The sequence below is a fragment of the Acomys russatus genome, chromosome 2 (assembly GCF_903995435.1).
Source record: "Acomys russatus chromosome 2, mAcoRus1.1, whole genome shotgun sequence".
Lineage (NCBI taxonomy): Eukaryota > Metazoa > Chordata > Mammalia > Rodentia > Muridae > Acomys > Acomys russatus.
Genome location: NC_067138.1, coordinates 17,927,613 through 17,955,591, shown reverse-complemented (window position 1 = coordinate 17,955,591; position 27,979 = coordinate 17,927,613). Strand labels below are relative to the sequence as shown.

The window sequence follows — 27,979 nt, the reverse complement described above, 5'->3', positions numbered from 1 at the left end:
TCTAAGTTCAAGGCCAGCCTGATCTACAGAACAAGTTACAGGACAGCAAAGGCTACACAGAGAAGCCCTGTCACAATTCCCCTCCCCAAAGAATAAAGACAAAGAGTAGCAGTGCGTGATGGCACACACCTTTAGTCCCAGCACTCAGGAGGCAGAGGCAGGCAGATTTATGAATTATAAGGCCAGCCTGATCTACATAGTGAGTTCCAGGCTACCTGGTTTGGGGGGGGGTGTCCTGAGGGAGAAGGGAAGGGTGAGGGAGAGGGTGTGTGTGTGTGTGTGTGTGTGTGTGTGTGTGTGTGTGCGTGCGTGTGTGTGTTAAACAACAATTTATCCCAAACTGGAGCCCATGGTAGTGACTCTGATACAAATAGACATGTGTGCTGTGGCCAAAAGATCTAGGTCCATAGGCCATAGGAGCTTTTCGTGTGGGAGATCCCAACCCAGCAAAAATAAAAACAAAGAGACTGTGATCCTTGAGAATCAGCCCAAAGTGTTCTTTCTCAATGGCAAAGCGTGGCAGTGGCAAGGGCCCAGGAACTTGGCACCGTTTTTGGAGGCTTCCGAAGCATTAGATGAAGCTTGGCTATAATATTCAGCTGGCCCGCAATCGTGCCGTGAAGTAGCTCCACAGTACACTATATAAAAATAAAGCGGTGCACATCGGGACAAGAACACTGCTCTACTCGTCGCACTTTTTTCCAGGTTCCTTGACACCGAGGATTGCCAATGGCTTGCCAGCGAAGAGTCTGATTTCTGAAACAATATTGTAGAAATGTAGGTTATACTAAAAGCAAACCCAGGGAAATTCTAATCTAACTATTATAACTTTTAAAAAAAAGAGAAAGGTATTTTTTAAAAAGGATTTATTTGTTATTTATACAGTGTTCTGCCTGTTTGTATGCCTGCAGGACAGAAGAGGGCACCGGATTGCACTATAGATGGTTGTGAGCCACCATGTGGTTGCCGGGAATTGAACTCAGGACCTTAGGAAGAACAGACAATGTTCTTAACCTCTGAGCCCAGCCCCCTACTCCCTGAGAAAGGTATTTTTAATGTGTATGTTATTATTTTGGCCACACATATGTAAGTATACTGCACGCATGCCAGGTGACCACAGGGGCCGGAAAAGGGTGCTTGGTCCCCTGGAGCTGGATGACTAGCCCCTGTGTGGGTGCCAGGAACTGAATCCACGTCCTCTGTGAGAGCAGCAAGTGCCCTTAACTGCTTAGCCATCCCTCTAGTCATAACGTGTCATTGTTTGTTGCTGTTTTTAACAACACTAATGTGCTGGCGAGTGTTAGGTCAACTTGATGCAACATAGAGCCATTCAGCAAGAGGGGAACCTCAGTTGAGATAATGCTGCCACCAGGTTGGCCAGTGAGCAAGCTTGTGGTACATATTTTTAATTGATGCTTGTTGTGTGTCATGCCTAGGTTGGTGGTGCTGGGTGATATAAGAAAGGCTAAGTAAGCTGTGAAGAGCAAACAAGGAAGCAGCATTCTTCCATGGCCTTTGCTCCAGTTCCTGCTTCCAGGTTCCTGTCCTGTCTTCCCTCAGTCACAGACTTACAAGGTTAAATTAACCCCTTACTTCCCAGATCGCTTTGGAAAATGGTGTTTTGTTTTGTTTTTTTAATCACAGAAGTAGAACCACCACTAATACAGACAGTGATGACACCGTGTCAAAATATATTACAGATCAGCTTTTTTTTTAGTTATTTATGCATTTTTAATTTTATATGTATGTATGTTTTGCACAGATGTATGACTGTGAGGGCCAGAAGAGGGCATTGGATCCCTCTGGAACTCGAGTTACAGATGAATGTGAGCTGCCACATGGGCGCTGCTAATCAAACTCGGATTCTCCGGAAGAGCAGCCAGAGCTCTCAGCCACAGAGCCATCTCCAGCTCCGCCCCCCCCCCCCCTTTTTTTACGGTCACAAAGAAGATTTGTTTTTCTTGGGTTCTGTCAATGTAAGATACCAACTAATCCTTGTGCAAGGACACTCATGTTAAGAGAGTTCTTTGTAGCCTCTCGTGCCCATTTCTCTCCGGTGGATGTAGGTACAGGGCAACGGTGTTTTGTGTCTGTTTAAGTCAGGAGGGGCTAACCAAAAGACCACTTTCATTTAATTCCAACTCTTTGATTTTAAATGAAAAATGGAAGAAGTACAAAAAGAGCAAAGCCAGAGAATTAAAAATATTATTCATTAAGTCACTCGTATAGTAAGCAGAGTTTAAGTGCTTTCTTTATTGGGTACAAATTGAATTATAAATTCATTTAAAGTTAAAATAGAGATGAGGTATTCAGAAAAGCATTAAATCCAAATATTAGGTTTCATTTGATATGAATTCCTTACCCACTTTATTGCTCATATGGTGAATTCAGTAGAGACCGCTAGGCACAAGTGACTAATAAACATGAACCAAATTATTAAATATTAAAACACGATAGGAAGAATGATTAACTGAAAAGGTCAGTATTTTACTTTTAATCTGTTTTTACCAGTTACACCTGACATGATGAAAACCATTATGTGTGTGTGTGACTAAATTGCTCTTTGTCCGTACTGCTGCAGGGTTTCCTTCTCTTGGTGTAAATGGCGTCAGTACGCCTAACTGAAAGGGAGGGCAGGGCTGGGCGAGGCTTGCAGGAAGTCACAATGTCTGCATCGCTGCTCCCAGAAAACCCACCACACACAGTAGATCTGACGCAATCCTTGGGTTTGAGTCACCGGGCCAAGGCCAGCACAGTGTGGCAGCTGCCTAGTGGCCCAGTCCCTCTTTTTGAATGGACTTGTGAGTTAAGAATGAATGGTATAGGGTTGTTGTTGTTGTTGTTGTTGTTGCTTTTTTTATTTAATTATGTGCATGTGTGTGTGTGGGTCTGTGTGTTCAGGAACCCAAACAGACAGAGCTGGAGTTAGCACAGCTGTGAGCCACCCGGCCTAGATGCTGAGAACTGGGTCTAGGTCCTCCGCAAAAGCAGAACACACTCTCAAGCACTGAGCCAGCTCTCTGGCCCCAACCTCTATGTTCTACGAGTGAAAAGAAGCCAGGTGTGGCAGCCTATGATGTAATCCCAACATTTGTAAGGCTGGCTCCGGAGGATTGTCCTGAGTTCCAGGCTACCCTGACCTCCACAGTAAGTTCCAGGCTGTCCTTAGCTAGAGTGGGACTGTGTCTCAAACAGCAACGAAGAGTTCAAGGAGAAACAAAAGAATACTATTGCATGCAAAACTTACACTTTGGTGTTCACGAACAAAGTTTCGTTAGAACAAAGCCAAGGTTTAAATAGTGGCAATAGCTGTGTTCATGGCCAGTGTCAGGCTTAGTCGTTATAACAAAGGACATATTGGATGAAAAGCCAGAAGTAACTGTGTTCTGATATTTTGTAGGAAGAGCCTTTAAGTCCTAACCTATGAGATTACTAAAACTCTTGGTCCTAAGAAGTGGGCAAAGGATTGTGCATTGCTAAGTCTCCAACCACACAACCACACGACGCACACTCAAGTGGTCTGTAGTGCACTGGGAGCAATCAGGGGTTTGGTATTCTTTGGGGAGCTACATGTGAAATGAGCAGCAGAAACCAAACTGGCCTGTATATTTCTGGTCCAGAGAGCCTCTGAGTCCCAGTGTAGGGACCAAAGCCCTGGATTTGGTCCCTGGACAGGCGCTGCTTGCTGTTCACATTGATCTGCTCAGGTCTTTAGGAAAGAAAAGACAGATCCTCAGGTTAAGCAGAAAATTAGGTCCATCGTCCTTCCTTACCCATCGGAGTCCAGACCATCTCCAGAACAACGCAGGCTCACGGAGTTCATAGCTGGAGGCTGGCAGTCCACACACACTGTGTATCCCTCTCGGAGATAGTGCATCCATCGAGTCAGAGGACGGTTGTCCAGAGCACAGTGAGGAGTCAGGGACTCTGTCTTGAACTCCATACAGTATCTGGAGCAAAGAAGTCAAGGGGTCACTAGGAAGTGGCCAATACTGTAGGAAGTCCTAAGGAGTCATGTCCACCCCACATGGTAAATGTTATTTATTCTTTACTTGCTGAGGCAAGGCTTCACTGTGTAGCCTAAGTTGACCTTGTAGCAATCCTCTTGCCTCGGTCTTCTAAGTACTAGCACTATATATGTGCCACAGTGCCCAGGATATCTACATGTATACATGCACAGATACATACATACATACATTCATACATACATACATACATACATAAAGATTGAAGCAGGGGCTCAAATACTTAAGATTAGCCTCAAACTCAACAGTGTAGCTGAAGCTGGTCTTGAACTCCTCCAGATCCTCTTAACTCCACCCCACCCCAAATGCAAGAATCATAGGTACACACCGCCTTGCTCAACAAAATATTATAACTTTCTGAGAATACAAATAACTCCTCATCAATAAGCAGCCTGGGACTCTGAACTTGTGGTTGCTAGGTCTCCCTTGTCTGATGGGAGAAGAGTGAACTCAGGCGAGCATGGCGATGTCTACCAGCCTGTGCATGAAGTGTCGATGAGAAGCCCTCTGAATAAAAGCGTGTGGGATGTTCAAATTCACAAAACAGTTCATGAAGACTCTCAGAAACTGCTGGGCATGCTGGTGCACTCCTGTAATCCCAGCACTTGGGAACTAGAGTCAGGCAAATCTATGTGAGTTCAAGGCCAGCCTGGTCTACCTGTTGTATTCCAGAAGCTGGGGATACTTGGTGAGATCCTGTCGCAAAAGAGTCAGAGAGAGAGAGAGAGAGAGAGAGAGAGAGAGAGAGAGAGAGAGAGAGAGAGAGAGAACATAACAGTAATTTTAAAGCACAAATTACCCAGCGTCCTCGGTGTGAGTGGACCACTGTGGAGATACAGCTTGTATTGTTCTCTTCTTGTTGAATGCAGAGCTAGTTATAAAGGCAGGAACTAGAAAAGGGAAAATTACATTGTGTTCGTGCAGCCAAAGTACTCAATAAGATTTCCCAAACCGGTTTCCCAGAGACCACAGAGAGCTGTCTGAGGTCTGTTTCCAAACCCAAAGATCTTAATGGCACAGCATCAAATAAGACTCCTGCAAGCATCTTCTGAAGCAAACTCAATCAGTATATGAATTTATAGATAACTATAGAAGGAGCCACAGACTTCTGGTGAGCACATTTGCCTCCAGGCATGAAAGTGTAAAGGAAAGGAGAGTGAAAAAAAAAAGTAGAGGGATGGGAAAGAAAAAATATCGGCAATGGAAATTACAGTATGAGAAAGAGAAAGAAATAGAAAAGAGAGGAAAAGGCAGTGAAAAATGAAGCTCAAGAACAGACAAAAGAGAAAGACCAAAGGAAAAAAAAGGGAAAGAAGGAAAGAAAACAAGCAGAGGACGTGAGAAAGATTTAAAGAAGCAAAGGGGGGGGGGAATATGAGGACTCCCAAGCTTCTTGGGAGCCATAGTCTGGTAGCTTTCCCCCCCAGCACAAGTGGCACAGTGCCCTAGTATGGCTGTCCAGCTACCACTGCCAGCCCCAATAACCCTGGGGGAAAGAAACAGTGCTGTGGCCCCTTTCCCTGTCCTTTACAGAAGAAAGGAGCCAGGACTACTACCCGCACCCCACCCCCATCTCTTCCTTTGTCTGTTCTTTGTGTCTTATCTCTGTTCAATCCCTAAGTCGGGTGAAGCATCTATGTACAAGGCTCTTGGCTCCATCCTGCTGCCAACACAAGCCTTGCTCATCACTGTACTCCTGGAACACCTATACACGTAATAAGCGCTTGTACGATGAATGGATGGGCCAGCGAGAAAAAGAATGAAGACATGGGATTGCCACCAAGACGCACAGGCCCTACTTCCTCTGGTCCTCTGCAGGGACCATGTCTCTAGGCTTGTTTTAGGACCTCTAAAACATATCAGCATTCTTAGGCGTTGTAAGTCCTTAAATAAAATGCATTTCACTTAAGGGCCCCCTCTGTCGCCCTTTTTAAGTACTGGGGATCAAGCTTGGGACACCACACACGCCAAGCACACACTTGCGACTGGGTTCCACACTCAGCTCCGCCCATATACTTTAACTCAAGTCTAGAATACTTACACTACCCAGCGCAACAACAAACCGTTCTTACTGTTCAGCTTCCTAAACTGTGGGTTGAGATTCCCAAATGGAATCCCTGTAACTGAATGTGGAGGTCGTGAAAGTCTGGCAAGAGTAAAATGCTTCCAGACGGCAATAACCAAAACCAAAACCAAACCAAAACAAAACAAAACCAAAACACCACCTCAGAGTCAGCCCCACAGTGGATGTGAGCCGGTGGCGTTGCGTGCCCGCCCACGCTGCGTCGCATGGCTTCACCACAGCGTGGATTCTGAAGATGCGCCCTCTGCACCGAGCGCCATCATAACAGGAGACGCTGCTGAAGCACCGACCCGGCCAGTGTTTGAGGCTATTAAATATTAGGTTTCCAGTGGTTTTAATGTGGGGGCAAAGCCTTCTGCCTTTATTGAAATATAGGGGATCAAACAGATTTGATGCTTTCATAGAAGTATTACCTTAGTATATCTTCGAATAGTGTTGTGTTAGAGTGTTTGAATTTAAAAATTGCTGTTTGAGTTACTGACTTGAGGTGCTTAAAAAAAAAAAAAAAAGCCCTTTAGTGATTTTTGACTTGAGATTTGGACAAAATTTCCAGTAATTTCTGAAATGGCCTTAAACATCCTGTTTTGTACTGTATCTTTATGTGAAACAGTGTCCTTAACATTAATGATTACAAAATCAAAATATCAATCAGCTCTGAAAAATATCAAAGATGTTTTGTATCCTGTCTATCAAGTGTTCAACCAGGACTTAATTTTTATGTCAAAATAGATAAGCACACTTTCTATGCCTACTGCACTGCTGTGTATATTTGCTTCTGTCTTTAAAAGGTGGTAAATTATATGTTAAAAAAACAATTGTTTTAACATAAATTTTATTATGGTTTATTATCAGTAAACATTTTATTTATTTATTTATTTATTTGGGGGAGCAATTTTGAGACAGGGTTTCTCGGTGTAGCCTTGGCTGTCCTAGACGCACTCTGTAGACCAGGCTGGTCTCCAACTCAGAGATCCACCTTCCTCTGCCTCCCAAGTGCTGGTACTAAAGGTGTACGCCACCATACCTGGCAGTAAATGTTTTATTTATTTTCCTACCTTACATACTTATACAGTTGGGATGGGAGGAAGTAAAGCTTTGGAGGGTGAAAGGGAGTCACAAGCAGAAAAAGTTAAGAAGTCCTAGTTTAAAGAATGATACCCAAGTCTGGGAGGGCAACATGGCTCCGACGGTAATGTGCTTGCCACTGAATGTCATGAGGGCCTGGTTCTGTGCCTAGAACCCACGCTACAAAAGAAAACCCAGCCACGACAGTAGTTCCTATACAATCCTAGCACTGGGGAGAAAAACACAAGAGTATCCCTGGGCTCACTGAGACACTGTCTCAAAAGTTAAGGAGGACAGAGACTGAGGAAGATACCCAACACCAACTTCTGACCTCTATATTTATGCATATATGCATGTGTGCCAGCACACACACACACACACACACACACACACACACACACACACACACACACACGGCTGTATATATTCATTACCAACAATTTTCGACCAAATATTTCCAATTCTACTTGGGTAAATCTACAGATTGTGTGGACAGAGCCTCTCAGCGCCCCCTGCCTTTTGTTTCAGAAATTGGACAATTTAGATAAGGGCAGATAAAGGCTGAGGCAAGGTTTTGAAATGCTAAAGTCACTAACATGAGCAAGCTGGTCTGAGGGCACTAGTTTTATAAAAATAAAAATAAAAGCCTTTATACTACATGTTAATTTTCCCTGGCACTTGACTGCCACAAGATGGCAGGCCTTAATTCTCTTTCGGACTTTCTTTCTTTTCATTTTTCTTGATTTCTCTCTTCTTCTCTTTCCTTTTCTCTTTCTTCCTTCCTTCCTTCCTTCCTTTCTTTTGTAGTTTTAATAGAAGTAACCCTTTATTTACATGTTTCTCAGACATAACCAGCAGAATTGGGTGTTTCGGAAGAATGAAGGAGGCACTGAATCCCATATCTTTCTTTATCTGACTCCTCAGACTCTTTCTTGGCATCAGGTCTGGCAGGTGTGGCGGCAGCAGCCATCGGGGCAGTGGCTGCACACGCAGATGTATCCACCCAGAAGGCCTTGACCTTCCAAATGCGAAGGTATACTCAGTTTTCACAGACAAAGCCAGGGCCAGCGTGTACATGTGTGCTCATGCACGAGGTCAGGGACAGCTTCAGGTGTCAGTCCTCAGCAGCTGTCTAGCTGAGACAGGTTCCCCCCCCACCCACCCCCCACCCCCGGTGAGGCTGGCTGGTCACTGTGGCCCCTGATCTTCTCAGCGCCCACATTGTGAGCACATGCGCCATGCCTGCATTCACCTCTCTGCTCATTAGAACATACTGACCAGGGGCTGGGAATGTAGCTCGGTTAGTAGAGCATTCTCTTTAACAGGAGACCCCGAGTTCTATCCTAGCACCGGGGTGTGGGGTGGGGGAACATGCATGGTGGCACATTATATATAATCCTATCACTCAGGAGACAGATGCACGGGGATCTGAGGTTCAAAACCAGCCTGAATTGCAGGAGACCCCGTATTCACTTTTAGTGTCTGTGTTGGTAGTCTGTTTTGATGCGTTATTGCTTGTTTGTTTGTTTGCTTGTTTGGGGACAGAGTCTTGCTATGTAGCCCAGGCTGGTATTGAACTCCCAGTCTTCTTACCTGACCCTTAACACCGCAATGGCTTATAGGACTCAAGATCCCTCCTGCCCACCCTGTGGCTGTTGGGATTTGATCCAGGTTTATCCCTCCCCCACGCGTGAGTCTTCAGCACACAGGCCAGGAGCCAGATGGCCTGCAGCGCTTTGAACCTAAGCCACTCTTTAATAATAACCCACAAGTTTAATTTTCATATCTCAAGGGTTGTAAACAATTTAAAAGTTATTTTTTGCCTTCAGTCTCACCTCTGCTTCTGTGTGGAAGCGCATAGCTAGTGCCTGAGGACACAGTCCCTCCATAAATAATGGTTCCCCTTCCCTTGCTAGCAGCAATATTCAAATGAAATATAGTCTTTGTTCTAAGGCCATTTGCCAACTTTTTGGCAACCTATGAACCTACCATTGTTCACTTTTACAACAAATTTCACTTAAAAAAAAAAAAAAAACCTCAGCATTGCACATATTTCTTTGAACATGAAAGTAAATGAAGTTGGCTTTGAGAATTTCATAAGCCCTCTGGCACAGGGCATGCCACAAAAGCAGGCTTAGACCCTCTGCTCTGGGCATGCAATACAGAGGAAAATAAAAGGGAAACCTGGCAAATAGTCCCTACCTGGAAACATCGTTTATATTAATGCACGCCGGTCTTTTGTGAGGGGGACGACGATGCACATAAACCACAGTAATGTGCCATAGTTATGGTTTTTATTTGTTTTTAGGATAAATTATAATGAAGAAGAGAGCAATCTTGTTCACTGGCTCCACGGGGCTTTTGTATTTTGACTTAGTCCCCATGCTGTCATCTTATTTTTAATGATGACAATATGGAGGCGAGAGTAGCACATGATTTGTAGGCATGGCCTCTCAGGTTTGGTCCTGGTACCCCTGCTCAGTCGGTTGCCTCCTAGAAGCTCGTGGGTAAACCATGGATAACGACCTTGTCTCATTCCCTGTGGAGAACAGAATACAGCACGCCCACACCCTCGAGATGTCTAAATCCTACTCTTCAGAACGTGTGAATATGTGACCATGTAATGTTACGTGGCAAAGAGGGATTAAATATACAGGTGGCATTTATGGTGCTACTCAGTTGGATTTGAAGTTGGAAGTTTGCCATCTTCTAGATGGGTCCCAGGTAACCACTAGGGGCTTTTTAAACAAAGCTGGTGAGAGGGGGTGTGACTTCAGGGAGAAAGGCATAGGTGGATGCAATGGTGTTAGCTGTGATGGTGGACAGGCCCATGAGATGTGGAACATAGTCTCCAGAAGATGAAAAAGTGAGCTGGAGCGATGGTTCCATCGTTAAAGGATAGGCCCACAAACTAAAAGATGAAAAAAAAAAAAAAAAAAAAAGTCAAAACAGACTGGTTCCTCAATTCCCAGGAAGGAGTGCAACCCCGCTGACACCTAGTGAACCCTGTGTCGGATTCCTGACCTACAGGACTGTAAGATAATAAATATATATTGTTTGGGTCACTGAGTTGGTGGCAACTTAACTTTCTGAAATATTAAGTGAACGTGCAGCCACACCGTTAGTGCTTTTTTCTAGAACCTGCTTTCCTAAGAGCGAATCTCTTCATTTCACCACCATTCATTCCCCCTCTTTGATAAATTGAGACTCGCCCAGCTCATAATCCTGACTGCATTAAGATGAAATGTTTCTCTTCTCCTTCTGCATCTCTTTTTACTCCTGTTTTACTATGAGCAGCTGGACGAATCCGAGCTGTACATATAACCACTGTGTTCAGCATTCTCCTTGCCTAAATATGCAAACCCCATTCATCACTTACAGCTCGCACGTCCCACCTAACTAGGGGCACACCTGCTGTGCTTTCTGCCCCCCAAAATCAGGGATCCACTTTCATCCACAGCATAGGCAGACCTGAAAGGAGAGACGGGTGCTTCAAAGGATCATTTTATCATTGTTTAGAAATGTATCACTTAAAAAAAAAAAATAATAATAATAAATAAATAAATAAATAAATAAAAAAGAAATGTATCACTTTCCTTCCATTTCTCACATTTGCAGTGTATACATTAAAAGTCCCTCTTAAACAGGAATTGTGAGGCTAAAGTTATGATTTAAGTTTTAATAACTGTGCTTAAGACAGCTATAAAACAAAAACACCTCCAACCTGAGAGCCCCACTTGCCCAAGGACAAATAACTTCCTGGAATGCTGGGGGCTGTTCATGTAAGGTAACAAGCCACATGTTTTCTCTCCAGTAAACAAGGTTGGTTGCACCAACTGCACAGGATGTACTTGATTACATGTGTCAGGTATGTAGGCAGGAAGTATGCAACCTGTGTGCTATGCTTTATAAGTACCTGGCTACTATAATTCGGGACCATTCTCTGGGAATCCTGGCTATGGACCTATCTAGTGCCCATCTTCGTGGCCAGTATTTAGTAAACTTGCTTCACATTTGCCTCAAAAATCATGATAGTGGCTTTGTTCTCACCCAGTGGGATTAACAAAATCACGATGGAAGTGAGATGGCTGTCCTGAGAGATGACTGCTCTCCTTCATGAAACATCATCACCCTGTCTAACACCCTCTGTCACCAGCTTGAGTGACTTACCAAAAACCAAATGCATACATGAGAATGCTGGAGTGAAAAACCACATTCATGCATCATGTGAGTGCTGGAGAGAAAGCCATAGGCATGCATGTGAGTGGTGGAGAGAAAGCCATATGCATGCATGTGAGTGGTGGGGTGTTTGTTGTTCAATGGTAGAATACTTATTTAGTGTATGAGTTCAGTGCCCAGTAAGACGGGCAAGGGTCAGTCAATTGGTGGCATACTCATGTGGTTTATTATTGAGTCCATGCAAAATTGAAAGGACCATTCTCTTAAACACACACACACACACACACACACACACACACACACACACACACACACACCAAAAACAAAAAAACAAGAAGACATGGAGGGAAACAAGGCAAAGAGAGGCATTTGTGCAGCTGGCTGGTCATCCCTTGAAAAACCATTTCCTGAATTTCCTATCTACTCTGGGCAGACTGGTCCATCCCACTCCCTGCATTTTGTGGAACTTTCCCTGCCCAGCACATGACCTTTCAGGAAGTGGCCAAAAGTCATCAAAAGCAACAAAGGCAGCAACCGTGAAAACATCGATACCAAAGGAGTGCCCGCAATCCTGGCCCTGCGAAGAGGAGTACTCCAGGCAGCCAGCTCTCTCTTCCAGGGGCGGGCAGGGTGCCCCTCCATTCATTGGCTCCTGCTGCACTGAACGCCTGCGCACACGCGTGGTGGGCTGGCACTGACCTGCACAGCCACTCCAGGGACTCCATTCTCCCACAAAGCAAGGGCGAGCTGGAAAACAGAACAACAACACACTCACCTGAGTAAACCCAGACAACCTGCCAGGTTGTTCCTGCCCACACGTACTTAGCCATGACCTGTCTTTGGGAACATAGCAGGTCTCAGAGACATGAACTCCACCCACCATGATGGTTAATTGATAAGCAGGTGCTTCCAGGATCTTGAGGTTTGGCCAGGGACACACATTCCAGGTAAATTTCTACAGAATACTTCCTCATACTCTTGGGCTTAAAGATTTTTAACTTATTTTTGTTTTTTTGTCCTTAATAGTAACTTTTTCAGACCTGACAGGATGTATTCCTCTCAGCATGCTGGACACTGACATCCTGTATCCTTCATGTTCCAGCACCAAGTGCTTCAGTTGCTGTTCCTCATCAGAACAAGACAGCCCTCAGGACACTTTCAAAGAAAGCTTCCAATCCCAATTGGTCCAGCATTTCAGACTGTCCCACACAGGACTCTAATTAAGCCTGGAATTTCTCAACATTTAGAAACTGGACCACAAATGCTATTCCTAGGTTGTTTAACCATTTCCCCAATTTTATTTGGGCCCCAACAAAGGTATTATTTGTCCCCAATCAGCCAGAAGAAAGCTTAAGAGAATGACGCCCCATTTTCTTTAAGAGAGGTTCGGTAGGTTTTTGGTTTCTTTCTTGGCCTGCAGAGGGTTATTATTAATGGGAGTTGGTTACAAGTTATTATTTGTCTTATTTAGAGAGAAAACAAGGTTGGATTCAGGAATGTCTCTCTTTTCCTTTATCTCCCATTCTTAGGTTTGGAGATAGGGGTTGAAAAGAAAGAAGGAGGAATATAGAAATATATAGGGAAGATAGAACAAAAAGTAGATTAGTGAGTCTACTCCTCAACTTAATGCCTCAATTGTCACTCAAAAAAAGTTATTTTTAATTCACTGGTATAGAATTATGTATATAGATGTAAAATAACCTTAATTCTAGATACAGTGGTATAGAATTCAAATGTAAGATTATTCTTCACACACATTAAATATAGTCTAATATGAGGTATGGTATCCATATAACTCAATTATAATACAGGTTTACTTCCAATACTTTGAAAGTGCTATTGCAGGCTGTTTAGGATAAATAAGTCATATAAGTTAATTGTTAGTTGATCAAATCATGGTCACGCCAATTACTAGTTTACTTTTATCACAAGAATATACATCTTAGGTGCAGCAGATAGATATGATTCTATGGAAAGATAAGATAGGATAGTTAGATAAGGTCTTCAAAAACCTCAGAGACATGCAGAATATGGCATTTAAAAATGTTTTTATTATTTTAAAGATCCACTGAGACAGCTTAGCTCCTGGCAACACCCAGCCTACCTCAAAGAGGATGATGATCATTAAAGAACCTCCTTATAGAGATGGCTTCAAATGTGGCAAACAAGCCACTGGGTAAAATGTCCTCATTTCTACCATAAACAGAATTCTGTTTAAAAGGGGGCAAGCTTGGATGAAGGCAGAGTCAATGGCCAAATTCTGCCAAGACAGTGTATGCAAGTCCTCAATAGTTCACGCCTCACAAATGTGTCTGTCAGAAGGCTAAAGAAGATGCTCCAAAGGTATAGAGAGTTTTGAGTGACTACTCAGGTAGCAAACTGTCTCTGCCATCTTCTCATTTGGAAACCTACTATCCTGCACTCCTGGCATACTCAGGTAATTAATTTTATTCCTTCTCAAGTCTCTGAAGAAGTTGAAGACCAGGTAGCTTAGTTTTACAATGAAGCTTGGTTATTTAGGGGTTAAGATGTTTTTAGATCTAGATAGATGTTTTAAGTTGATAATGACAAGATGTGATGGAGATTGATTTACATCCAGAATTTTAGATGCACCAAGATAGGAAAGATGTTTTCTTCAAGGCTGTCAAATACAAATAGCCAAAACACTAAGACCGTAACATTTATATAATTCCTGATTGTGTCATGGTTCTTCTTGCTATAGGTAGTGTAATAATGTGTAATGATATAAATGTATATGTAAAAATTAAAAATGTTTAATTAATAAAAACAATTTAAAAAAAAGGAAAAATAGTAATTTTTATCCCATTCCCTGATCCTAACATGATTTTCTTTCCAGACTATATTTTCACTTGTACAAATTTATGGAAGCTGCTGTGCTACTTCAATACACGGGTACAATGTGTAATGATCAAATGAATCACTGGTGAATCAATTTTCTTAAACACTGAGCACTTTCTGTGTGTCGAACTGACAGCCATTTTGGAATATAAGAATGTTGACAGCCACAGGCATCCAACTGTGCTAGGGATGCTGGGAGTTAGTTCTCCTAACTGCATCACTGAATCCGGCAGCCATCCTTTCTCCACCCACTCTTCCTCCCTTCCCAGAACATTATTAACAGTAGCATACATTCACTGTAGAAAACAGGGAAAATAATTAGAGAAACAAAAAGGTACCTCACCCACCAATAATCCCAATATTTACTGATCAATCCTTATAGAAAATATAATGTTAAGACATGTTACTCAGTAGTAATAAAAACAGAAATAGACTCATAGATCCGTGGACTAGAAAAAAGGACCCTTATATAAGTCCATGTAATTACAACCACCTGATTTGTGACGAAGAAAGGAGAAGTACACACTGGGGAAGAAGATACCTGTCAAGATCCAAAAGCCCCCTTCCCCTAAAATGGCAGTGCAGGTGACATTGTCCTAAACAGAAGGACTCTGGGTAAACAAACTTAAATGCTTCTGTTCAGCAGGAACCAGTCATAACTTTCCCCTGAAAGTCAACAACTTCTGGCAAGGGCGCCTAGTGCTGGATCAATCCAGATAGCCTGCATCAGGCCAGCCCCACCCTGCTGACCGTCATATAAAATCTGCCTGCTTTCTCACCATTTTGCTCTTCAAATGAGTCTGGGAAGTTTGGATATCTACACATAGAAGAATGAAACTGAAGGCTTATCTCTTACCCTGCATAAAAATCAATTCCAAGTGCCAAAAATCAACAAAGTGAGATCCCAGGAAATGTAAAAGCTTCTGTACTGCAAAGGAAACTGTTAGTGGAGTGAAGAGGTAGCCTACAAAATAGGAGACAGACTTGGCCAGCCATATATCTATGAGTGCCGAGAACATACAGAGAGCCTAGGAATCAAACGTCAAGATAACACACAACTGTATTAGAAATGGCCTACGCACTGTCCGCCATCAGCAGTGGCCAGAAGGGATGAAAGATAAACTTGTTTTTATTTATTAACCAGTTTTCCTCTGTTTTTTCTATATCCTTTGCCCCATTTTGTTTACCTTTGTGTCTCCCCTGCCCCATTAAATAAATGCTATGGCTGGATTTGGGACAAAACAAACAAACAAACAAGTAAGGTTGCTTATGAAATGGACAAATTCTCAAAAGAAGTACAAATGGCTTCTAAATGCTTTTAAAAGTGTTCAACACCCTTAGCCATTAGAGAAATACAAAATAAAACTACCTTGAGATTTCATCATACTCCAGAGAGAATGGCTAGGAGAAGGGCCACCCTTATTCGCTGTTGGAACTAGAGTGGAAACTGGTGCAGCCACTATGGAAATCAGTGTGGAGGTTCCTCAAAAGTCTAAAAATAAAACTGCCCAGTTATTCAGCTCCTTGTGGGCTCATCTCCATTTCCTAAGCTAGAGCACCACGTCCACCGGGCCTCTTTGTTCTGTTCTGTTCTGTTCTGTTCTGTTCTGTTCTGTTCTGTGAGACAGAGTCTCTCCACACAACTCTGGCAGTCCTGGTACTTACTTTGCAGACCAAGCCTCAAACTCATAGAAGTCAGCTTGCCTCTGCCACCTGAGTGCTGAGACTCATTAAACCTGTGGGCAGCCATACCTGTAGATATGTCCTTGAGCTAGAGGCCAAAACGTTCTTTGCTACAAAGACCCCTTTCCCTGTTGCTTTCATAGACAGTCCATACTGCTTCTCACATACGATCTCTCTGATAGCTCACACATGAAAACTTCTTTGATTCCTTGCATCTTCTTGAGAGGTCATGATTTGGGGAGAACATATTTGGTAACATACATCTTATCCCTGGGATGAAAAGTATACATACACACACAGGGCTTAATTTTTTTAAAAAAGGGTTTTAAAGCTTGTTCCATTTACTACCTAAAAACCCATTGGTATCACATTGTCAACCACTTTCAGGCACAAGACTAGCCGTGTTGGTCTTCATCCCCATATCCACCATGGACACAGCCTTTGGGAAATCAGTAGCACATCACGTCTTTCTCTGCTTATCTCCTGATGAGCCCTTTGTGCTCGAATAATGTATTTAAAGGAGGAAAGATCGCATATTGATGGCTTCATCATGGTGAACTGTCTGTTCAAGTCCTTTGTCCATTTTTAAATTGGGTTTTATCTCTCTGTTGTCATGGAATTGTAGGGTGAATAGTAACACCTGGTCAAACTGATAATTTTCACATATTTTCCTCTATCCCTGTGGTCTATGTTTTTTCTTTCTTGATGGTGTCTTTTCATACAAAAAAAATCTTAATCCAATGAATATTAACTCACTTATTTCTGTTGCTGGTGTTGTCTGTACTTTGGGCTCAGTGTTAGGCTGTGTATGGACTCACAACTCCAACATTACGAAGAATTTTCCCAATGATTTCTCCTATAAGTTTATAGTTTGCTAGATCTTTTATTTGCTTTAATATTTGTCTGTGGAAATTAGAATCCATCCCCACTCATTTGCATTTGGGTATCCAATTTTGCCAGCACCACTTGAAGAGACTATCCCTTTCTCCTTCTGATGGCCTTAACAGCCTGGCCAGACCTTAAATGACCAGTAGCCAGGTGTGGCAGAACACACCTAGCATCTCAGCACAGCTGCAATGTAGCATTGAGTTTGACATTATCCATATATTAAGAGATGACACTGGGGAGTGCTTTCTGACAGAATTTAGACTCTCAGGAACTCTTTAAATCTGTGTCTCAGCCCCAGCACTTGTTTATTTAGTTTTGTACCATTTGTGAAGTCTTCAAGGATCACAAATCACTCCATCAATTGTTATTCTTATTGTCTAACATTTGTCCTGACCAAAAAAAAAAGGGGGGGGGATGTTTTCTCTTTTTCCAATCCAACTTTCAAACCCCATAAAAACCTGAGTACCAGGGTATTCCTGTCATCCTAGATACTTGAGGGCTGACATACAAGGACCACTTGAGCCCAGGAGTTCATCAACAGTCTGGGCAAAGTTTACCACAGCCCATCTCAAAAAAAAAAAAAAAAAAAAAAAAAAAAAAAAAAAAAAAAGATAAATAAAGTAAAAGTCTCATAAAGACAAACAGAAGTTCTAGGTTCCAAGACAATGTCTCCATGGCTTCATTATAAGGCAAAATGGAAAAGGAGTTGAAATATGATTATATGAATTAAAAACATGTTCTATAAGATTTTTTTTTTTGCTAGAAGATTAGCCTGAAATATTTATTTGTCTTACACTGACAGGTTCTATTCTTGATTCTCTTGTGAACTTTCGGTTATTTCAGTTGGAATTCATTGTAGACCACAAAAGATCTTTGGTCCCAGAGGTTAGAAGTACAGGAACTTCTGACAGATTTATTACAAGCCATCTATTACAGCTCCTTGACATACGTTTCCTTTTGAACTATTAGCTGCCCTGCCCCTTTCCCACTAAAGCTTGTCTTTATAGAAGACATGCTAGAATATTCTTTCTTCAAACCCAATCTTCTCATTCCTCACGCCTGCTTTTACCAGCTGCTAATGGGGTCTGTCCCTGTGTCACCTAATCAGCAGGTGCATGATGGCCCTGGACTCCAAGGTTAGAAGTTGATGATGTCACTCCACCCCCTTTCAGGGAAGGAAGCCTAGATTTAATGGGTACAGGAAATCCAGTGACGTCTTTCTCTTCTTTGTTTAACCTCAACTAAGTATTCAATGGATGTGGACTTGAATGCAAGACCTTGATTTGGAAACTGATACCAAACACCATAAAGGAGCAAAGAATAAATACAGAATACATAGATGTGTTCCTGCCATTGGCCTAGTACACCTCTGACTCTAACTCACAGGAAAGCAAGGGTGATAGAATGATGGAGTTCTTCTTACTGATCAACTGGCCTCAGATATCCCCACCTCCAGGCACAGGAGAACGGCCAACAACATAAAATTAGTTGTTCTATACACAATAATCAGGTATTCTTACAGGGAAGGCCAGTCATATCCCAGTTCAATAATCTTAAAAATTATACCACTGTTTGTTATTGTTACTATTTTGAGACCGAGTCTCACCAGGTAGGCCCAGGTGGCCTAGAATGTGTTATGTAGACCGGGCTGTTCTTGAACTCTCAGAGATTTGTCCAAGGGCTGAGATTAAAAGATGTGGGTTATCACACCTGGCTTCTCTCTTGTTTTTGTTTTTATTTGCAGGAAGCTGAAAAAACTGAAAGATCACATCTCTACTGCACACTGGAGCAGGAGGTCAGGTGGGGCTATAACCCCTCAGTACCTTTTTTCCAGCAAAGCTCCACAAGCTAAAGTTTCTATAACCTCTTCCAAACACGTGACCAGCTAGGAGCAAGTGTACAAATGCACATGCCTATAAAGAACACTTCTATTCAAACCACCTTCATTTCACATGGGATGAAGTCCAAATTCTTCACCACACACACACAGACACACGCACACACACACACAGAGGCACACGTGTGCACACACACACATAAGCACCCACATACACATACATGAGTGTGAGTGCACACACATACGCACATACCACCTTGCCACCCAGCTCCAACTGCACTGCCTCTGTACTCCAAGAACTCAGTGTGTACTCTGGGACCTTGACCCACATTTTCATGTTGCTTCAAATTTCTTCCTGTACTAAGTATGACTGAAAACTGCTCCCCCTCACATCTGAGACAAACTGCCTTCTCTGCAGAGTCCTGTTTTGTCTGTGCCTTAAGGTCGGGGAGATCTGGCCTCTGCTGGTAGCCAGGATTCTTAATTCTTGTTAGCCCATTTACATCTCTTGCCAGTACCTCATCTTGAAAGTAATTTTATCATCTGTGGTTTGAAACTGTATTCCCTTTTATTTGATACCGTTTTCCCTCACTCAAAGATTTCAGCATATAGTAGAAAAAATGTTCTTTCTGTGTGCCCCTCATGGTCTTTCTGTTTCTGTATGTCTGTCTCCCGGGTGCTTTGTGTGGCCTTTTCCCATGGAGTACTGCAGTTCTGGGCCTGTCTTCCTGTGGAGGAGACACCTGCCATCTTGGGTTAGCATGGTCTTTCTCTGAGTCAATCACAGCTGAGTTGTGCCAAATGATTACTCTTGGTCTCGGGTTCCCAAGGGCAGGTGTTTGTTGTTGTTTTAAAATTTATTGTTTGATTGGTTACGTTTTGAGACAAGGCCTCAACGTACAGCCAGGATGGCCTCAAATTCATGATCTAGCCCAAACTGGGCTAAAACGGCAGCCCTCCTCTCTGAGCCGTCTGGGTGCTAGGATTACAGGTATGAACCTCGATGATGTTAAAAGACAATTTAATTTTTTTCCAGGCAGGTATTGCGGTACATGTCTGACATTCCAGCACCTGGGAGTTGAAGGGAAGAAGGCCAGAAGGTCACGGGCATCCTCAGCTACCCAGTAAATCCAAAGCCATCATGGGCTATCTGACATCTTATCTCAGAGAAGAAAAAATTCTAATTTTCTTGATGAAATTTCTCTGAGGTGATCACACACCACCACATCACAAACTAAACTTCTAGCAAGAAAAGCGTTCCTTATTTTATTAGTAGCATTGAGTTCTCTCTTATCTGGTGTAGCATCTTGACCTTGTGCTCAGGCAGCAGTCTCTTCTGGGGTCGTCACATGGACACAAGCAGCCTTCTTTGTCACCCAGCCCTGTCTGCATGCTCCACCTAAAAGTCAAATACTAAGTGCTTTCTCCCTCACATCACATTCAGATAGCCTAATATCTCTATGGGTATACTTTGTACACGTTACAGCAGTGCCATCTGGTCACAAATATTGCTTCTTGACAGTCTATAGAAGTACAAAATGGCTCGTTAGCAAGCACAGCAAAGGCAGGCACATCTCATGGTGACATTCTTTTACGTGTCTGTCATCTTCCCTTTCCTTTCTAGGCATGTGCATCCTTTTCTGCACAACCATTTTAAAGCCTTTCTGAGACTCAGATAAAACCACGTTCCTCAAGGGACTCTTTGTACCTCAAAAAAAAAAAAAATAGTATTTTGTCATAGCCATTTTATTTTCTATTGTTGTAACACTGTGTCGTCTGGTCCTCAATGGGTTTTTTACAAAATCTTTTAAGACATCTGGTGGACAAGTTTGTAAAATTGTAGCAAAACAATGAAATAAGATACTTTGATAGACAAGCAGGATTTTAGACATGATGAAAATGCATGGGTGGGGAAAATACAAATAGAAAAGGTGATGGTGTCTTCTTTTGCATAGTGTTTCTGGGAGAACTGCGTTCTTCTATGCACTTTGGGGCCCTGAGCTCTTTTGGCAACACTGGGGAATAAACCAGAGCCTCATACACGCAGGGCAAGGGCTCTGCCACCAAGCTACATCTACAGTCGCCTTTATACGTTTCTATTTCTATACTTTCCAAACTACACTCAACAGATATATATTCTACAGACCAGGAAGAAAGACATTCTTTGTTTTTTGTTTTTATTCTCTTCTCCCCCCGCCACATCTCCCACACACACACACACACACAAAGAGAGACAGACGGACAGACAGACAGGGACAGAGACAGAGAGAGAAGCAGAGACTGACAGGAGGTCTCGATATATCCCTGGCTGGTCTACAGCTTGCTATGTAGGGCAGGCAGAGATCTGCCTGCCTCTGCCTCCCAGTGCACCCAGTAAAGATTTGCACCACCGTGCCTGTCAGAAACCATTTTTAAAGAAAATACGTGCACGCCCCAACAGCCACGGATAGCACCCAGATGCGGTGACCACACACATTCTCTTGATGCATTAAGATGGATCTTTGGGCTCTGTGTGGCTCAGTTGTAGAGCCTGTTCTTAGCATGTGTGGGCGTGGGGCTCAGCCACAGCACCATAATTGCTGGTGAGAGTGTAGAAAAATCAGGACACAGAACCCCTACCCCAGCACACAGTCAGCTGCCAGAACACTCACTCACTCTCTCGGAATCTGTTTGGGCCTTACCCTTCTAAGTACACAACTTCCCATAAACACTTGGTGTTTTTTTTTTTTTTTTTTTTTTTAGAGGCAGCACAATAGAGTGTTTAAAAGTTGTGGGCTCTGGATCCAGACTTCGTGAGTTCAAATCCTGCCACTTGCCTAATCTTTCTACGTTATCTTGTTCATAAAATGAAAGCAAAATGAAGTGTAACTTCACCAGGTCATGATACCACAGTGAGTCAATAGCTTTAAAGTGGTTGTGTTGGGGCTAGGAATGTGTGGGTGTGGGGCCCTGAGTAAATGCCACCTGAGTCTTAATGGCTTCCTTCTTGACTGCAGGCTGCCAAGGCTAAGTCCGGTTGTTTTGATGAAGGGTTACAGGCCCTGAAGAGGCCAAGGCAGAGTCAATAAGCGCCTCAGCTTCCTCAGTCCTCATCATCTGAGCCATCTTTCCTTTTGGTTGGTTGGGAGCCCATGTTCATAAGCACAATGTCCCTTTTCCCATTGGATTTCTGGAGAAGACGTGGGGTTATTCAGTTTTTGCCCTGTTCTATGTGACCGATCGATAATTGCTATGCACATTTCTACCTTCCTCTAGGTTGCTGTGAAGGGTCCAACACAGCCCACTGTTTCTGTGATCTTAGCGTTAACTTCATAGGAACCCAGGCATGAGTTAGGAACTTGGGAGAGGCACTGGGCAAGCAAGACTTCCACTAAGTTCTTCCAGGGCAAGGTGACTTGGATCTGGGTCTGTCTCCTCTCCTGCCATCTTAGATATTGCCAGTGGAGGGTTTTCTGTTTTGTTTGGTTGGTTGTTGATTGGATTTTGGTTTTTCAAGACAGACTTTTTCTGTTTAGCACTGGCTATCTTGGATTCACTCTGTAGACCAGGCTGGCCTCGAACTCACAGATATCTTCCTGCCTCTGCCTCCTGAGTGGTGGGATTAAAGGTGTGCACCACCACTGCCCAGGGAATGTTACCTTTTTTAGTTATTTTTTTTCTTTGTAGGAAGGAAAGAGACTCATGGCACACTGTGGGTATTAAACTTATGCCATCACCAACATACTATCTTTTGAAATAATTCATTTCAGAATGTATTTCTTTGGCAGCTCGGTTATTCTATAGGTCCAATGACATTTCCATTTTATTTTCCCAGTCAATATATTTCTTTCATATAAAGGTGTCCAGGGTTAAAATATTTTTTTTATTTTTACATAAAAGGAAAAAGAAACTTTTCAACTTTAAAAAATAAAACCTTTCAACATAGATAAATAAATGCCATCTCTCTGAGACATCTGCCCAAATGTGTTATGAGGATGGAAGAGCAAGCATGCTTAGTCATGATTACACATCACACTTTTCAACTGATTGGACATACAGTCAGGCCAAAGGGCTTCAGACAGCAAGGATGCGAGGCCTGACCTTGGGCACGAAGACTCTCTAACGATGAAATGGTTCTGAGCACTGAGCAACTTTAGACTTCTGAGCTTTGAGCTCTGAGTGTCTAGGAATGTGTACGCATGCAGTCACCACTAACTCCAGTAAAGAGGTGGCTAGTAGCATCTGAGGTCAGACAGCCCTGGGCCTCTGGCCTTAGCTCTCTCCTCATTCCTGTGAACTTGGGTGACAGAGGCCTTGCACATCTCAACTGTGGCATTTGAAAAACAGTAGCATGGGGCAACAGAACTTTTTCCCAATATTCTTGAGTCAGACGTGCTTCTGACTTCAGGCCTTCCCTGACTTGAGGCACATGTACGTAGATAAACATCAGTATACATGTAGATTTATTTGGGTGTCTTTTCTCCCCAGAGTCTGAAGTAGATTTATTTGGGTGTCTTTTCTCCCCAGAGTCTGAAGTAGATTTTTCTAAAACAATAAATAAATAAATTGTGGTGCCGCTAGCCAAACTCAAGACCTGACCATACTAGGCAAGCATGCTACCATTAAATTAAACCCCGAAGATTTTTTTTTTTTTTTTTTTTTTTTTTTTTGTAATTTACTCACAGAGATCTCAAATATTCCACAGGCCAGGTAGGCCTGAGACTTCTGATCCTCCTGCCTCAACCTCCTGAGTGCTGGGATTTAAGTGTTTGCCACCATGCCTGCGTAGACACTGGTGATATAATATTAATAAATAGAAGTAATTATGCTGTGCTCTCTTGAAATGACTGTGGTACTGTTATTTGAAGTGTGTGACCCACTGTGACCAGGAGCTAACGGCATATGTGTGCTGCCTGTGCCTGCCACATATAGACTTCATGGCTTCTTTGGTCTTACCTTTCAGGAGCCACTTGGCAGTCCCCTGTGGCAAGCTTGTCATTTTTCTTCTACACAATGAAATACTTTAAGCCCCCAAGAGTCTGGCCTACAGCCTCCAAAGTTATAAGGCCAGTAGATGGCAGAGGATTCTTGGAAATCTGGCACAAAACTATGGCATCATGACATTTCGCGGGGGGCAGGGTCACCAACAACAAATACTTGGAGGGAAAACTGAGTGAGAATAGCGGCATTCTGCCAAAGTCTTGTTCTCCCAGGCAATTTCTAGCTGCACGTTTTAGCTCTGGCCAGTGGAGGCAGGCCCAGAGCAATCCTGACCCACAGTAAGTCAGCTGGTGCAGGGCTCAGGAGGCTGGGCCTTTCAGCTCCGCCCTGCCCTCAGCTTTTATCCTTAGCTATGCATAAACAGGCTCAGTCTCACCAAATGCCCAGCTTCCAGCAGCCTCTACTTTCCTCTTCTCCTCACAAGAAACTTCAGACCAAAGAGTGTCCCAGCAAGGGGCCTTATTGGTTCCCAGTTTGCGCTTCTTTAGCCTACAAAGTCCTCTGTTGACTCCCTCAGGAAGCACATTCCAAACTCTTCCGACTCTTGGTTGTGCTTTTAAACTCCAATACACACCATTCCTTCTTCTGGCTTTGGTTTCTCCATCTACCACCCGTAGCTCTTCTCCAAGGCATGCGAGTTCTACAATTGGCAAGCTTCCCGAATCTCCTGAGTCCATCCAATATATCCCCAGTCCAAAATAATTGATTTTTATTATTTCTACATCCCAGGCTAAAAAGAGGGTATTTCATTTCTTTCTTTTTTTTTTTTTTTCTTGCGTGGCCAGATAAAGAGAGGGTGGTGGTTGGGGGAGTTGTTATTCAGCCTAGAACTGTCAAGTCTCTTAGAAACCAATTACAGCCTGGCATGGTAACACACACCTTTAGTCCCAGCACTCTGAAGGCAGAGGCAGGCCGACCTCCATGAGTTGGAAGCCAGCCTGGTCTACATAAAAAGTTCCAGGACATTCAGAGCTGCATAGAGACCCTGTCTCAAAACCCAAGAGAAACAACCTCCTCCCACTGTACTCTCCTCAGGCCTTATGTCATTCCTTGGAGATGCTGAGGCTGTCTTTATCTGACCTTGTCCACTCTGTTCGCTTCAGGGCCTGCCAGAAGCACCCTGACCCTCATGGACAGCTGGACGGAGACGTTAGGAGAGTTTCCATAGGTCTCCAAGTGTTTCCTTCCAATGTGTCTCCCTGATTACCTGTTTGGGTAATAGTCTCCCCACCTACCCCAAGTTTTACTGTCCATGATCTCAGTTAGTCACAGCCAATGATTGCATGAAAATATTAAATGGGAGGCTGGGCGGTGGTGGCGCACGCTGTTAATCCCAGCACTTGGGAGGCAGAGGCAGGAGGGTCACTGTGAATTCGAGGCCACCTTGGTCTACAAAGGGAGTCCAGGACAGCCAAGGCTAGGCTACACAGAGAAAACCCTGTCTCAAAAAAGAAAAAGAAAAAGAAAATATTAAATGGGAAATTCTGCTACCATGCCTTTCAGAACACACTAATCCCTCTGTCCTCCACGATGGTGCTGCCTATCAGCCGTGTAGTAGCCGTCTCAGTTGTCAGATCAGCTGTGGTGATATCAATGGGGCTTTACTTCACTTAAATAGATCCACGAAGTACAAAAGTAAAAGTACAAAGGACGTACCAGAGCATCAAACAGGAAAGGACAGATGAACCGGGTACTATATGAAAAGACACACCAGAAAACGACAAAAACAACTCGTGGTGTTTGACACCCCTGGTTATTGCGGGAAGTGTCCCTGCAGGAAGAGGGCACTGTCTGTACTGTGTGTGTCTGTACTGTGTGTGTGTGTGTGTGTGTGTGTGTGTGTGTGTGTGTGTGTGTGTGTGTTCTTGTACACAGTGACTTCCTAAGGAGTGGAGACTGCATCTTCATTGGTGGTACATCCTTGCGCTTAGTGCAAACTTGGGCTGCAGGACTTTAGTTAATATATAGGCAAGAGCCGGGAGAGTGTCGCTGAGAATCACAGTTAAGAGTGCTGTGCGGACACATGGCTCAGACTCACTACGGTTTTGTTTTTGTTTTTGTTTTGTTTTGTTTTGTTTTGGTTTTTTTTTGAGTAATTGACTTTTCCAGCTTCCTTTAGTCTAAGGCAAGATGTCCTGGCACAGTAGAAAGAAAGAAACAAAGAAAAAAAGAAACAAAGAGAAAAACCTTATTAAAAAGGGCATCCTATCACAAGTAAATAATCAGTTCTCAGTCAGCCAGTAAACCTTCGAGCTTTTTGGCTGTGCCCTTCGAGTATCAGGCCTGGATGACAGGCTCTTAGCAAAAGGCAAGAGAGGCCTCACTGGGCCTTTGGTTCCTGGGGTGTGGCGCAGCCCTTACGTCCTCTCCCCGAGAAGATGCCGAGGACTTGAGTGGGGACCGACCAGTTCCAGCCCTATCATATGTGTGGCTTTGGGACTCGTCTCATTAGGAAGCCACGCGGAGCTGGTTTTGTTTCCAGAGCTGACTTCTTGGGCACAGATTGTTTTTCAGGACTGTGTTTCCCGTTTCTTCCTTTACCTTTCAATTCAATTAAACCGGCGCAGACTGAACCCTACAAATAGGATATGGAACTGCGAGACACTACGGGAAAGGGAAAGGCCTCAATCTAAAGGATAGCTGGCGGGATTAAAACACTAGGTAGGATTTCGGGGGGGGCGGTTAGGGGGGCAGGAGGGATACTAAAGCTCCAGAGAGCACAGAAAACCTCCTCAGAGGAAGCAGCTGTGGTCCATGTTGGAGCCCACCGCAAAACACACCTCAGGCGGCGGAGAGTGAGAAGGCCCCTCCCAGGGCGAGCTTGGCACAAAGTGGGATAAGTCTCGCCTTCCTGCATCATCACCCTTCTCCATGCCCAGACTTTAGTCTTCGAGGTTGACAGAACGAATGTGGTGAAGGCTGGCCCAGGGACACACCCCTGGAAACTGTTAGCGCCATCCTTCGAGGACTCTCAGGTGACTCCATGCAGCTGGAGTTCTTGAGTCACAAATTTTATCCCCAAAGCTGGCCCAACAAACGCCCTAGGGATGAGGAGTGCTTGTTTGGGGGAGTTATATGAAGAGGCCTGGGAAACCTAGGGATCCAGCAGAGGGTACTGGGATTGGGGAGGTTGATAATGGACTGGCCTAGAAGCGACCAGAAGACTCCTGGCTCCTAGTGGTCCCTCCCCGGGCCCAGTCACCGACCTGGGCATGCCCTGGCGTAGTCAAAGCAGCAGTCTCCGGTGAGACGGCAGGCTTGGTCGCAGAAGCACGTTCCGTAGACCCTGTCCAGCCTCCAGCCGCGGGCGAAGCAGGCTGGGTCCCGGCCAGGGCAGCAGCGCCCGGCCTCTGCGCAGCCAGCCAGGGCCCCGGGCCACAGCCGCGCCAGCGCGCACAGCACCATCCACAGGGTCCTCATGGCTAGAGCTGAGGCGACACCTGCGAGCCAGCGGACCCAGCCTGAGCCTCGGGCGGGCGCCCCGCTCCACCGACAGCAGCAGCCCCCGCCCTCAGCCCTCCGCCCTTCCGCGCCGCCCCTCGGCAGCCCTGGCAGCGCGCCCAGCGGGCTCTGGGCGGGTGGCTCTGGGCGGGTGGCGCTCGGGTCCAGGTGGGACCCGCCTTTCCTCCCCGCAGCCAGCCAGCCGCGCCTAGCTCGCCGGGACGCAGCAAAGCAGGTGCTCTCGCAGCCGGACCCGGCGGCCACTTCTCTTGGCTGCAAACTGTGCCTCCTTATGTCTGGGGACGCCTTAGCCCGTGCCTGTTTGCACCTGAAAGCCGTCAGAAAAAGCGGAGCTCCGGGTACACCAGGGCAACTTCCAGGTGCCCCAGCTCTCTCTCACTCTAGAAAAATCCTCAAGAGGCTTTTCCCAAACCACTGCTTGCTTCACCAACTTGGAGTCAGAAATATTCTTTCTGGAGCATTTTATAGTGGCTTTTTCTCGCCCAGGAATATGCTACTTTGCTTCACTTTTAAGGGACAAAGTAATGAATATGAAGGAAATGATAAAGTAGAAACTGTGCCGTGTTTTCCGTTAAAGACAATTTCCCAAAGGGAACCCCCACCAATAATGTTTTTAAAAATAACTTCCACTCTAAGGTATTTGCCTAACTTTGAAGGTTTTTGCTTGCACATCTTCTGTTTGCTTGTCCATTGTTCCTGTTGAGCTGGAGCCCAAACCCTGTCCAAACAAGGCCCTCCCGCTGCCCACATGTTTCGTTTGTTTGTTTGTTTGTTTGTTTGTTTGTTTGTTGAGACAGGGAATTACTATGTAGCCCTGGCTGTTCTGGAACTTACTATGTAGACCAGGCTGGCCTTGAACTCACAGAGATCCGCTTGCATCTGCCTCCCAAATTCTGGAGTTAAAGGCTTACACCACTA

The 27,979-nt window shown here is 44.2% G+C and overlaps 1 protein-coding gene across 2 annotated transcripts; it reads right to left on the bottom strand.

Annotated features, from left to right (window-relative positions):
* Positions 1–27,106, bottom strand: Sbspon (somatomedin B and thrombospondin type 1 domain containing). 2 transcript variants are annotated; one of them, XM_051158795.1, is made up of 5 exons: positions 26,806–27,106; positions 11,905–12,099; positions 4,825–4,915; positions 3,774–3,950; positions 1–756 (listed from the first exon to the last, which is right to left on the bottom strand). In XM_051158795.1, exons 1-5 carry the CDS (start codon positions 27,017–27,019, stop codon positions 639–641), a joined length of 795 nt encoding a protein of 264 aa, XP_051014752.1. In that variant the 5' UTR covers positions 27,020–27,106; the 3' UTR covers positions 1–638. The 2 variants fall into 2 exon arrangements, with proteins under 2 accessions (XP_051014752.1, XP_051014761.1); XM_051158804.1 differs by having other exon boundaries at positions 12,052–12,099.
* Positions 27,107–27,979: the final 873 nt, after the last annotated feature.